This window comes from Oryx dammah, unplaced genomic scaffold (assembly GCF_014754425.2).
Source record: "Oryx dammah isolate SB20612 unplaced genomic scaffold, SCBI_Odam_1.1 HiC_scaffold_13, whole genome shotgun sequence".
NCBI lineage: Eukaryota > Metazoa > Chordata > Mammalia > Artiodactyla > Bovidae > Oryx > Oryx dammah.
This window is the reverse complement of record NW_024070197.1, coordinates 3,963,478-3,976,642: the sequence shown is the minus strand read 5'-3', so window position 1 is coordinate 3,976,642 and position 13,165 is coordinate 3,963,478. Positions and strand designations below refer to the sequence as shown.

General features: G+C 45.8%; 1 protein-coding gene across 1 annotated transcript; it reads left to right on the top strand.

Moving 5' to 3' along the window:
• The first annotated feature begins 2,239 nt into the window (after positions 1-2,239).
• Positions 2,240-10,719, top strand: LOC120873041 (cationic amino acid transporter 3-like). Its single transcript, XM_040253794.1, is given in 12 exon segments — positions 2,240-2,663; positions 3,240-3,398; positions 4,626-4,812; positions 5,218-5,330; positions 5,488-5,710; positions 5,881-6,020; positions 9,196-9,298; positions 9,487-9,686; positions 9,885-10,051; positions 10,320-10,428; positions 10,551-10,632; positions 10,634-10,719. Coding segments are annotated over 12 exon segments (1,944 nt in total). The 3' UTR covers positions 10,671-10,719.
• Positions 10,720-13,165: the final 2,446 nt, after the last annotated feature.

The following is a 13,165-nucleotide window of genomic DNA, read 5'->3' as shown; positions in this document are numbered from 1 at the left end:
AGCTCTAACTGCTCCATTAAAGCATGGTTTTCAGCACATTCTTATCCTCATCCAAAGAACATACATTAATATAACAGGGTACATTCCTTCAAGGTTTCAAGAGACAGACTTAGTACGTAGGGAGACTATAGGACCCTGGCGTCTGGGCAGGGATCTTATCTTCCAGCGGGGGTTACCATGAATGCCATAAGGGAATTATTATCCTTATCTTCAAAACAGATGCTCTTTAGCTCAGTGGCTAAAGAAAATGTGCTGTGAGCATCCGACAGGCTGTCTTAGATCTCACACAGTTCAGACTGAACCGTGTATAAGACAAATTGAGCTCCCCATTCCTCAATATGTGAACATTTTCTCTATCACAAGCAGATAAAAATCCTAGAACTATAAGATCCAGCAATTCTACTTCTGAGGCTACACCCAAGAGAACTGAAGACACACTCTGGAAGAGATATTTTTACACTCCTGTTCATAGCAGCATTTTTCACAATAAATAAAGCATGAAAGCAGCCCAAGTGCTCACTGATCAAAAAAAAAAAAAAAATAGGTAAGCCAATGCGGTATGTGCCCACAATAGAGAATTCTTAAGCATTAAAAACGAAGGGGATATGGCAAAACCAATACAGTATTGTAAAGTAAAATAAAGTAAAAATAAAAATTAAAAAAAAAAAAAACGAAGGGGATTCTAACACATGCTACAACATGGATGAACCTGGTGAACACTATACCAACTAAAATCAGCCTTCCAGAAAGGACCGATACTGACTGATTCTACTGAAATGTAGTCCCTAGAGTGGCCGGATTCACAGAGACAGAAAGTAGAAGAGTAATTACAGGAACTGGGAAAGGAGAAAGAGGAGTTGTTGCTGAATGGGTAGAATTTCAGTTTTTCCAGAAGAAGAAGTCCTGGTTTGTTTGCACAAAAAACTTGACTGAAAAGTGGAAGTCGCTCAGTCCTGTCTGACTCTTTGCTACCCCATGGACTGTAGAGTCCATGGAATTCTCCAGGCCAGAATACTGGAGTGGGTCACTGTTCCCTTCTCCAGAGAATCTTCCCAACCCAGGGACTGAACCCAGGTCTCTTGCATTGAAGGCAGATTCTTCACCAGCTCAGCCATCAGGGAAGCCCTACAGGATGGATCCGCACACTTAAAATGATTAAACTAGTCAATTCTATGTTCTATGTCTTTTAACAGACACACACACACTCACACACACAAACCATCTTGGAACCACCCCCTGAGGGTAACCACAGAGGAGTCAGGGCTGATAGCAACATGGCAGATGGTCCCCGCCCGCCCAGCTCCATCTCCACCCCAACAACCCAGGGGTGAGGACTGTCTTCTGTGCTCAGGACTCCCCGCTTCTGTTCTTGGAGATGTCTCAGCTCCAGCACTGCACGGCTTAACCTCAGCCTCCCTGACTGACCCAGTGCTCCAGGCTCTGCTCCAAGGATCCAGTAAGTCTCGGGTCACCCTCTCCTGTAGGAGACTGGGTGCTGAGTTCACATCCTCTCAAAGAGACCCCTGCCACCCCAGAGTGTGGGGGGTCAGCCCGGCTCCAGCCTGAGGGTGGAGAGACCCATTTTCTAGATGAAAACAGGAGCTGGGACCTGTCTGTGTTTGTGTGAGAAGAGGTGGGATTTGGGGGGTTAGATCAAGTCTGCAGGCTGTGACTCTTTTTTGACTGGTGCTCAAACAATAGTGAAGATTCCCCTTATACAGGGTTTGTGATGTGAATACTGATGTCAGTCTCCTGTATACTGTTGACCCTCTGTATCTGTGGGTTCCTCCTCTGTGGATACAGGGATGACATAAATGACTTGAGAATCCCCAGGTTTTGGTGACTGCAGAGATGACTGTATGGTGATTTATATTAAGTTACCATGAGGTTTGCTACAACCCTCTGTGAAGCAACTCTGTGAAGTTGGCTCTACTATTTACCATGGCAACAATTTAGGAAAACAGAAGTAAATGCCACAGAGCATAAAATTTGCCATCCTAAAATATTTTAAGCATCCAGTTCAGTACTGTGGCACATTTTGATGCAACATATTTTCTTCTCCTCAATCCTCTTACACTTCCAGTAACTTTGAAACATATTAAAAGTCTTCCCTGAGTTTAACAATCCAAAGCTCAGACACGGAAGACTTTCTCAAGATGTCTTTTGACCAACTGCTCCTAATCACTCCATTGCTCTGTGGAATTGGACTCCCAAGGCCAATGGCAGATGGACCTTCTTGATGGCTTTGTGGCTTATTTTCTCAGCAGATTGTAACGTGTCAGCTACGTCTAGGATACTGCAGCAGTATGTTCGCCAGTTTAGTCAGAAGCTGGCTCACAGGCGGCCGCTGGAGGCCGGAGCAGAGTCTGAGAGTCCCGAAGCTCATCTGAGCACCCTCGACCTGGTGGCCTTGGGTGTGGGCAGAACCCTGGGAGCCGGCATGTACATCCTGATTGGTGCAGTGGCCAAAGTGAGAGCTGGACCAGCGACTGTCATCTGCTTCCTGGTGGCCAGCCTGTCCTGTGTGTTGTCTGGGCTCTGCTATGCAGAGTTTGGGGCCCGGGTACCAGGCTCCAGTTCTGCCTATCTCTACAGCTACATTACCATGGAACAACTCTGCCCCTTCATCACTGCCTGGAACCTCATCCTGTCCTTGGTCATCGGTGAGAGGATGGATTGGAGGAGAGTATGGGGCTTAAGATCAGGTTCTAGGAGGTGGGGTTTAGGTCTTCACTCTTTCATGAGAATTTGATTATCCACCTTGTAGGGGGAAGTGGATAACAATGGCAGGTAAACTCCACAATTTCATTGTTCTCAGCTCTCTCCTGCTTTCCTTAAATAATGGACCAAGAGCCCACAAGGAAAGGGGACTCTAGGCAGTGACTAAGAGGGAGGCATGACCCACAGGCTCATCCCCTCACCATACTGAAGTCTCTGCTCAACTATTTCTTTCATGGAATTTTCCTTTACATCCAGCTTTAAAATTTCAATCCACACCTTCCAGCCCTCCTGGTCCCAACTTCCTGTTAGTTTTCTTACATAACATTAATCTCCTCCTAGCATATTAAATAGCTGATCTATTTTGTGAATCGTCTGGGTCTTCCCATGCCAACCCACGAAAAGAAACTCTTTGAGGTCAGGTATTTTGTTTGGGTTCCTCCAAAACAAAATATAGCCCATGGCCCATACTAGGCATCAGTTTATGTGTGTCAGCGATGTTCCTTCTTCTGCCCCTGCAGGCACCGCCTGTATAGCCCGGGGCTGGAGCTCCGCCTTGGACAGCCTGACTGGGAACCACATCTCTCAGGGGTTACAGGGAACTCTCTCTCTGCATGTGCCCTACTTCCTGCCCACCTATGCAGACTTTGTCACCCTGGGCCTGCTGCTGCTTCTCACAGGTGAGAGGGGGTGATAGGATGGGAAGAGTGGGGTGCAGAGCAGAAGCTGGGGTGAGAAAGGCTTGGGGAGGCAAAATGATGGAGAATGAGGACTGGAAAATAGGGTCTGTATATGAAAGACAAGAAGGCAAGACATTCCATTCTTGGGACCTCTGACTGTTGGGGCTTGATCATTCATAGGTGTGGGGGTGTGCAATTTGGGTTTTTTAGAAAAACTCATCATTTATTGGATGTTGAGTAGCAACTCTGAACTTTACTCACTAGATACCAGTCACACACACCTCCTAAACTGTGAAAATCCTGATGTCCCCAGACATTGTCAAATGTCACTTGGCATACAAAGTCAACCCCAGCTGAAAATCATTTATTGAGATCTCATTGAGAGTTGAACTATAAAGAAGGCTGAGTGCCGAAGAATTGATGCTTTTGAACTGTGGTGTTGGAGAAGACTCTTGAGAGTCCCTTGGACTGCAAAGAGATCCAACCAGTCCATTCTGAAGATCAGTCCTGGGTGTTCATTGGAGGACTGATGTTGAAGCTGAAACTCCAATAGTTTGGCCACCTGATGCAAAGAGCTGACTCATTTGAAAAGACCCTGATGCTGAGAAAGATTGAAGGTGGGAGGAGAAGGGGACAACAGAGGATGAGATGGTTGGATGGCATCCCCGACTCAATGGACATGAGTTTGGGTAAACTCTGGGAGTTGGTGATAGACAGGGAGGCCTGGCGTGCTGCGGTTCATGGGGTCACAAAGAGTCAGACACAACTGAGTGACTGAACTGAACTGAACTGATTGAGACCTTACAAAGATGTATTATTAATTGAGAAGAAAATAACATAGCATAAAATGAAACATACTATTTTCCCCAGCTTTATTGAGCTATAAACGCAACATTGTACAAATTTAAGCTGATGTTTGGTAGATTTGCATTTAACATGACAATTTGGTAGAGGTATATGTTGTGAGATGATTGTCACAGTAAGAAATTAGTGACCTTAAAGTATACAGGTCAGTGGGACTTAGTACATTCACAATGTTAGCTAACAGTCACCCTCACCTGCTTCCAAATATATTTATCACCCCGAAAGGAAATGCCGTATCCACTGAGCAGTCACTGTCCATCCGTCCACCACCACTAACTCCATAACCCCTGACAACCACTAGTCTGCTTTCTGTGACTGTGGGTTTAGCTGTTTTGGATGTCTCGTATTCCATCTTTCCCACAGGAGTACTGGTCCTGGGAGCTCGTGAGTCGACCCTGGTTTACAAAGTGTTCACGGTCATCAACCTTTTGGTTCTCAGCTTTGTCATCCTCTCTGGCTTCGTTAAAGGAGACCTGCGCAATTGGGAGCTCACCGAACAGGACCACAAACTGAACACATCCAGATCCACTGACACTTATAGTTTGGAACGGTACTCTTGGCCGTAGCAACGCCTGGGGGAGGTGGTGCAGAGCCAGAAACATGAAGACTAAAAGACCGGGGCTTCCCTGGCAGTGCAGTTTTAAAGAATCTGCCTGCCAATGCCAGAGACCTGAGTTCGATCCCTGGGTTGGGAAGATCCACTGGAGAAGGAAATGGCAACCCACTCTGGTATTCTTGAGTGGGATATCCTATGGACAGAGGAGCTTAGAGGGCTACAGTCCAGGGGGGTGCAAAAGAGTTGGACATGACTTAATAACAAAACAACAACAAAGAGACCTGGGCTGATGGATCCAAGTGATGAGGGTCCAGGATTCGTGGTATTAAGGGCGGAGTCCAGTAGAGATGGCTCAACACATCTCACCCATGTCCTTCCTCATTCCTTCTCTCACCATAGCTTGGACCCTCTGGGTTCTGGAGGGTTCATGCCCTTTGGCTTTGAAGGAATTCTCCACGGGGCAGCTACATGTTTCTACGCATTTCTTGGTTTTGATTCCATTGTTGCGAGAGGTAATGTGGTCACGGTGTGTCCCATCAGAGGGTTGGGCACAGTTTGGGCTTCTCTTGGGTGTAGGTTAGCCTATTCTTGAAGATTCAAGAGGAAATTTGATTTTGTGCTTTCATCCCAGTATGTTTTCCTGACTCAGCACTTCTGCCCTTCCTACAGGGGGAGAAGCCCTAAATCCTCAGCATTCCATCCCCTTCAGCATCATGATTTCTCTCTTCATCTGCTTTTTGGCATATTTTGGAGTCTCAGTGGCACTCAACCTCATGGTACCCTACTACCAGATTCAGCCCAAGAGTCCTTTGCTGCAGGTTTTTCTCCGTGTAGGGTGGGGCCCTGCCAGATACTTTGTGGCTGTTGGCACCCTCTGTGCTCTTACATCCAGGTCAGTGTTGTGGTTTTCAACCCATCTACTGTCAGATGTTAGAGTATCCCAGCCCTTGGGATTGAGAGACAAGAGAGAAAGACATCTTACCCCATGTAGACCAGGGAGAGGATGCTCTGGCCTCTCCTGCTTCTCCACGTCCTCTCACATGTCCCCATTTTCTCTCCCAGCCTCCTGGGTACCATGTTCACCATGCCTCAGTTGGTCTGCGCAATGGCAAAGGATTGGCTCCTTTTCCAGGGACTTGCCTGGATCTATGATCGCACAGGCACCCCCGTCATGGCCATCATGGCTTCTGGAAACATTGCAGGTGAATAAAAAGAATGCAAACCACTTCAGTATTCTTGCCTTGAGAGCCCTATGAACACTATGAAAAGGCAAAATGATAGGATACTGAAAGAGGTACTCCCCAGGTCAGTAGGTGCCCAATATGCTACTGGAGGTCAGTGGAGAAATAACTCCAGAAAGAATGAAGGGTTGGAGCCAAAGCAAAAACAATACCCAGCTGTGGATGTGACTGGTGATAGAAGCAAGGTCCGATGCTGTAAAGAGCAATATTGCATAGGAACCTGGAATGTCAGGTCCATGAATCAAGGCAAATTGGAAGTGGGCAAACAGGAGATGGCAAGAGTGAACATAGACATTCTAGGAATCAGTGAACTAAAATGGACTGGATGGGTGAATTGAACTCAGATGACCATTATATCTACTACTGTGGGCAAGAATCCCTTAGAAGAAATGGAATAGCCATCATGGTCAACAGAAGAGTCCAAAATGCTGTAATTGGATGCAATCTCAAAAACAACAGAATGGTCTCTGTTCGTTTCCAAAGCAGACCATTCAATATCACAGTAATCCAGTCTAAGCCCCAACCAGTAACGCTGAAGAAGCTGAAGTAGAACAGTTCTATGAAGACCTACAAGACCTTTTAGAACTAACACCCAAAAAAGATGTCCTTTTCATTATAGGGGACTGGAATGCAAAAGTAGGAAGTCAAGAAACACCTGGAGTAACAGGCAAATTTGGCCTTGGAATGCAGACTGAAGCAGGGCAAAGGCTAATAGAGTTTTGCCAAGAAAATGCGCTGGTCATAGCAAACATTCTCTTCCAACAACACAAGAGAAGACTCTACACATGGACATCACCAGATGGTCAACACCAAAATCAGATTGATTATATTCTCTGCAGTAAAGATGGAGACGCTCTATACAGTCAACAAAAACAAGACCAGGAGCTGACTGTGGCTCAGATCATGAACTCCTTATTACCAATTCAGACTGAAATTGAAGAAAACAGGAAAAACCACTAGACCATTCAGGTATGGCCTCAATCAAATCCCCTTTGATTACACAGTGGAAGTGAGAAATAGATTTAAGGGCCTAGATCTGATAGATAGACTGCCTGATGAACTATGGAATGAGGTTCGTGACATTGTACAGGAGACAGGGATCAAGACCATCCCCATGGAAAAGAAATGCAAAAAAGCAAAATGGCTGTCTGCGGAAGCCTTACAAATAGCTGTGAAAAGAAGAGAAGCAAAAAGCCAAGGAGAAAAGGAAAGATATAAGCATCTGAATGCAGAGTTCCAAAGAATAGCAAGAAGCGATAAGAAAGCCTTCAGCAATCAATGCAAAGAAATAGAGGACAAGAACAGAATGGGAAAGACTAGAGATCTCTTCAAGAAAATTAAAGATACCAAGGGAACATTTCATGCAAAGATGGGCTTGATAAAGGACAGAAATGGTATGGACTTGACTTAACAGAGGCAGAAGATATTAAGAAGAGATGGCAAGAATACACAGAAGAACTGTACAAAAAGGATCTTCACAACCTGGATAATCACGATGGTGAGATCACTCGTCTAGAGCCAGACATCCTGGAATGTGAAGTCAAGTGGGCCTTAGAAAGCATCACTATGAACAAAGCTAGTGGAGGTGATGGAATTCCACTAGAGCTATTTCAAATCCTGAAAGATGATGCTGTGAAAGTGCTGCACTCAATATGCCAGCAAATTTGGAAAACTCAGCAGTGGCCACAGGACTGGAAAAGGTCAGTTTTCATTCCAATCCCAAAGAAAGGCAATGCCAAAGAATGCTCAAACTACTGCACAATTGCTCTCATCTCACATGCTGGTAGAGTAATGCTCAAAATTCTCCAAGCCAGGCTTCAGCAATACGTGAACCATGAACTTCCAGATGTTCAAGCTGGTTTTAGAAAAGGCAGAGGAACCAGAGATCAAATTGCCAACATCCGCTGGATCATGGAAAAAGCAAGAGAGTTCCAGAAAAACATCTATTTCTGCTTCATTGACTATGCCAAAGCCTTTGACTGTGTGGATCACAATAAACTGTGGAAAATTCTGAAAGAGATGGGAATACCAGACCACCTGACCTGCCTCTTGAGAAACCTATATGCAGGCCAGGAAGCAACAGTTATAACTGGACATGGAACAACAGACTGGTTCCAAATAGGAAAAGAAGTACGTCAAGGCTGTATATTGTCACCCTGCTTATTTAACTTCTATGCAGAGTACATCATGAGAAACGCTGGACTGGAAGAAGCACAAGCTGGAATCAAGATTGCCGGGAGAAATATCAATAACCTCAGATATGCAGATGACACCACCCTTATGGCAGAAAGTGAAGAGGAGCTAAAAAGCCTCTTGAGGAAAGTAAAAGAGGAGAGTGAAAAAGTTGGCTTAAAGCTCAACATTCAGAAAATGAAGATCATGGCATCCGGTCCCATCACTCCATGGGAAATAGATGGGGAAACAGTGAAAACAGTATCAGACTTTATTTTGGGGGGCTCCAGAATCACTGCAGATGGTGACTGCAGCCATGAAATTAAAAGACGCTTACTCTTTGGAAGAAAAGTTATGACCAACCTAGATAGCATATTCAAAAGCAGAGACATTACTTTGCTGACTAAGGTCCGTCTAGTCAAGGCTGTGGTTTCTCCTGTGGTCATGTATGGATGTGAGAGTTGGACTGTGAAGAAGGCTGAGTGCCAAAGAATTGATGGTTTTGAACTGTGGTGTTGGAGAAGACTCTTGAGAGTCCCTTGGACTGCAAGGAGATACAACCAGTCTATTCTAAAGGAGATCAGCCCTGGGATTTCTTTGGAAGGAATGATGCTAAAGCTGAAATTCCAGTACTTTGGCCACCTCATGCGAAGAGTTGACTCACTGGAGAAGACTGATGCTGGGAGGGATTAGGGGCAGGAGGAGAAGGGGACGACAGAGGATGAGATGGCTGGATGGCATCACGGACTCGATGGACGTGACTCTAAGTGAACTCTGGGAGTTGGTGATGGACAGGGAGGCCTGGTGTGCTGCAATTCATGGGGTCGCAGAGAGTCGGACACGACTGAACGACTGAACTGAACTGAACTGAACTGAACTGAACTCCTTCTCTTAATCAGCTTCCCAAACTTGCAGCAGTTACTCACTCTCTCCCCTCCCCACCTTGTCTATGTCATCACTCCAGCGGTCATGGCGTTACTCTTCGAATTCACGGATCTTGTAAATCTCATATCTGTTGGGACCCTGCTTGCTTATTCCCTGGTGGTTTTTTCTGTGCTTGTCCTCAGGTGAGACCCCACTACACCTTGGCTGGGGGCTTTGGGCTCTTGGAGATTGATGGGGAGGTAATCGCCTGCTGCCTTCTTGCTGCTTTCTAAACGTCCTGGTCCACTTAGCTGGGAATAGATAGATTAGATTGTCCAATGTTGGGTGAGTAGGAGCTGCTGTTATTATTGCTGTAATACCTCTAATTCCAATACCAGCCAGATCAGATCTTAAGCAAGCAGGAGAAAACAGAAGACAAAATTGAGATGAAGTCTGAAGTTGAAGGAAGTCCTTTGGACTCTGGACCTGAAGCAGGAACCTCAAACATTCTAAAGAGTCTGTGGTTCCCTACCAGCACTAACCCCACCCGGAAATCTGGGCAGATTGTCTATGGATGTGCCTTCCTGCTTGGTGAGCAGCGGGATTTCTTTTTGAAGGTATTCTCATATTGGCAGGGTAGGGTGGAAATGTATCTTTTTCACTGATGAGGACACTTGGAGATATCATGGCCCTTCCTGCTGTGGGCAGCCTGGGGAGGGGTGTGACCCCAGGTCCTGACATCTTTGTCTTCTGGGTCCAGCCTGTTCTCCTCCACCTTGACCCTTGCAGTTCTCCTGCTGACCATCCTGAGCCCGGTCCTAGCCCAGTGGCCCAGCCAGTTGTTCTCTGGAGACCCCGTGCTCACAACAGTGGCTGTGCTGCTGCTGCTGCTCATCACTGGGGTCACGGTCATCATCTGGAGGCAGCCCCAGGACTCCACTTATCTTTATTTTAAAGTAGGTGACCTTATGTGCCCAAAATGTCCACCTTTAGTTTATGAAGTCTGCATGCTTTGAGGTCTAAACATCCTTCGCTGGACCAGGGAAGAAGGGGAGTTACTGAAACCACTGGACTTTTCCCTGATCCACACTCAGTGCTTTACAAATGCAATCTAAGAGGCGCTGAACACATCCCCAGTAATAATGGAATCTCCCATCCACGTGGGGAAGGTCTCCCTTTCAGACGTCTGGGCTGTGTTCAGGGATGAACTGACTCTGCCCACAGGTCCCTGCTCTGCCTGTCCTCCCACTGGTGAGCATCTTCATGAACGTTTACTTGATGATGCAGACGACCTCTGGGACCTGGGCCCTGTTTGGCGTCTGGGCAGCGATTGGTAATCCTTTTCCTACCACCGCTCCCTAAACTGTGTCAGAAGCTATGATAGGAGGCCTATTGGGCATTTATAAGGGGGGAGAGCACCTACTTTCCCTTCTCATCATCTCATTTCCCTACTAGGATCTGTCATATACTTTGGATATGGGATCCGATGCAGCCTGGAGGAGAACAATGGGCAACAGCCACCAGGCTCCACGTCCCAGACTTGACAAAAACATCCCTGGTGCTGGGTCATCTTAACCGCAGGAAGTAGAGGCTGTATGGAATCCCTCCACGCGCTGGAGGATCTGCTGGTTCACGGACACTCTGAGCCTCTGCAGAGTATGAATGTGGGATGCATTTACAGCCATGAATTTTTTTGCCAACAGACAAAGAGACTTTAAATACTATGCATTTTTTTTGGCTGCAGAGCATAGCTTGTGGGAGCTTAGTCCCCCAACCAGAGAATGAACCCCAGGGCCACAGGACTGAAATCACCAAGTCCTAACCACTGGGCCTCTAGGGAATTCCTGAAGTCTTACAATTTTTATGTAAGCTTTTTAAAATATCATACGTATACAGAAAAGTGCCTGCTTCGTAAGTGTGCACAAGATACATTTTCACCAGGAAATTATCACAATGTAATCAGCAACCAGAGGAAGAAATAAAAATACTGATCTGCACATAGGAAACAACTACTCAGCCATTTAAAAAGACCTAAACTCTCCACTACAGCATAAGCCACTCCATTACATCTTGTGTGGTTGGCTTTTTAAAAAAAATTTTTTTTTAATTTTCTAAGTATTTTACATCAACTATTTCAATTTTTTATATAGGTTAATCTAACAGTCCACCACTACATCTAAGTTCCATTATGAAGTGTATGCCCAGTGTTTTAGCATGTGGGTCACTTGATGCAGGTCAGAATCTAGTCAGCCCTTCAACCAGTACTCTCATCCCTGCTTCACCCCTCCACTTCCTGTTCCAAGTTTTCTTTCATGAGGAGCAGAGCTCCTGACCTCCTAGATCAAGTGTCATTTCTCTGCCTCTGTGTTCAGCTCTCCCAGCAAACAGAGCTCCTTGAAGAAGGAGACCAAGTCACATTCCCTTTATCCTCTTCCATCCCTTCGTGCAAGGCTGGATGCAGGCATGATGCTCATTAAATGCTTTTGTTGCTTGAATTCACATCAGAGATGGTAAGCTCCCCTTCTCCTGGTTGGGGTCTAGCTGGGGTTGGGTCCCCCCCACACTGGAGTGTCTCAGATCATGTGAAGACTGTGGGGAGTCAAGTAGTATAAAAGAGACTGGGTGGGAGCAGGGTTTGAGTGGGTTCCCCAGATTTATAGCCCTATCTTCCCAGAGTCCTTGATGATCATATGAATTCAAGTGTCTGTGAAAATAATCAATATAATGGGAATAAGCAAGAGTTTTATTTGAGCCCAAATGAGGACTATAGTCTGGGAGACAGACTCTCAGATAGCTCTGGGGAATTGCTCCATTGAAGCACAGTTTCCAGCATCATCTTATACTTCATCCAAACAAAGAACACACATCAATCTGACAGGGTGTATTCCATCAAGATTTCTAAAGAGACAGACTGAGCACATAGACAGTGAGGCAATGAACTGTATGCTGATGGCTGGGAAAGGAGCCTTATCTTCCAGGGAGTGTTAACACGGACGCCATGAGAAGGGAGTTGCTCATTCTTATCTTCAAAACAGATGTTCTTTACCTCAATGGTTAAAGAAGATAAGCTGTGAGGGTCTGACAGGCTGTTTTAATTCATACAAAGCTCCAGCTGAGCCATGCATAAGTCAAATTGATTTCCTCATATTTCAATATGTCAACATTTTCTCCATCACAAGCAGGTAAAAATCTTAGATCCACATGATCCAGCAATTCTACCTTTGAGGATGTACTCAGAAAAACTGAAACCACACTCTGGAAGAGGCATTTGTTACACCCATGTTCATAGCAGCATTTCTCACAATAAAACACGAAAGCTAACCAAATGCCCATTGACCAAAGCATGGCTAAGTCCATGTGGTATGTGCCCACAGTAGAGTGTTATTCAGCATTAAAAAAGAAGGGGATTCTAACACATGCTACCGCATGGATCCTAGCGGACATTCTTCTACGTAAAATAAGCCTGTCCAGAAAGGGCATATACTGTCTCATTCCACTGAACTGAAGAACCTGCAGTTGTCAGAGTCATAGAGACAGAGAGGAGAAGGGTGACTGCCAGAAACTGGAAATGGAATTCCCAGGAGGGAATTCTGTTGAATCGGTACAGAGTTTCAGTTTTGCCAAATGGAAAAAGTCCTGGAGTTTGGTTGCACAAAAAGTGAATGTATTTAATGTGACTGAACTGCACACTTAAAATGATTTAATTAGTCAATTTTATGTTATGTGTATTTCACCACACACAAAAAAATTGTGGAACCTCCCCTGAGGATAACCACAGAGGACTCAAGCTGACAGCAACTCTGCCGATGCTCCCCATCCACCCAGCCCCATCTCCACCTCAACAACCCAGGGCTCCAGGACTGTCTTCTGTGCTCAGGACTCCCTGCTTCAGTTCTTGGAGATGTCTCAGCTCCTGCCCTGCATGGCTAAACTCGGCCTCCCTGATTGACCCAGTGCTCCAGGCTCTGCTCCAAGGATCCAGTAAGTCTTGGGTCATGCTCTCCTGTAGGAGACTGGGTGCTGAGTTCACATCCTCCCAAAGAGACCTCTGCAATCCCAGAGTGCAGGGG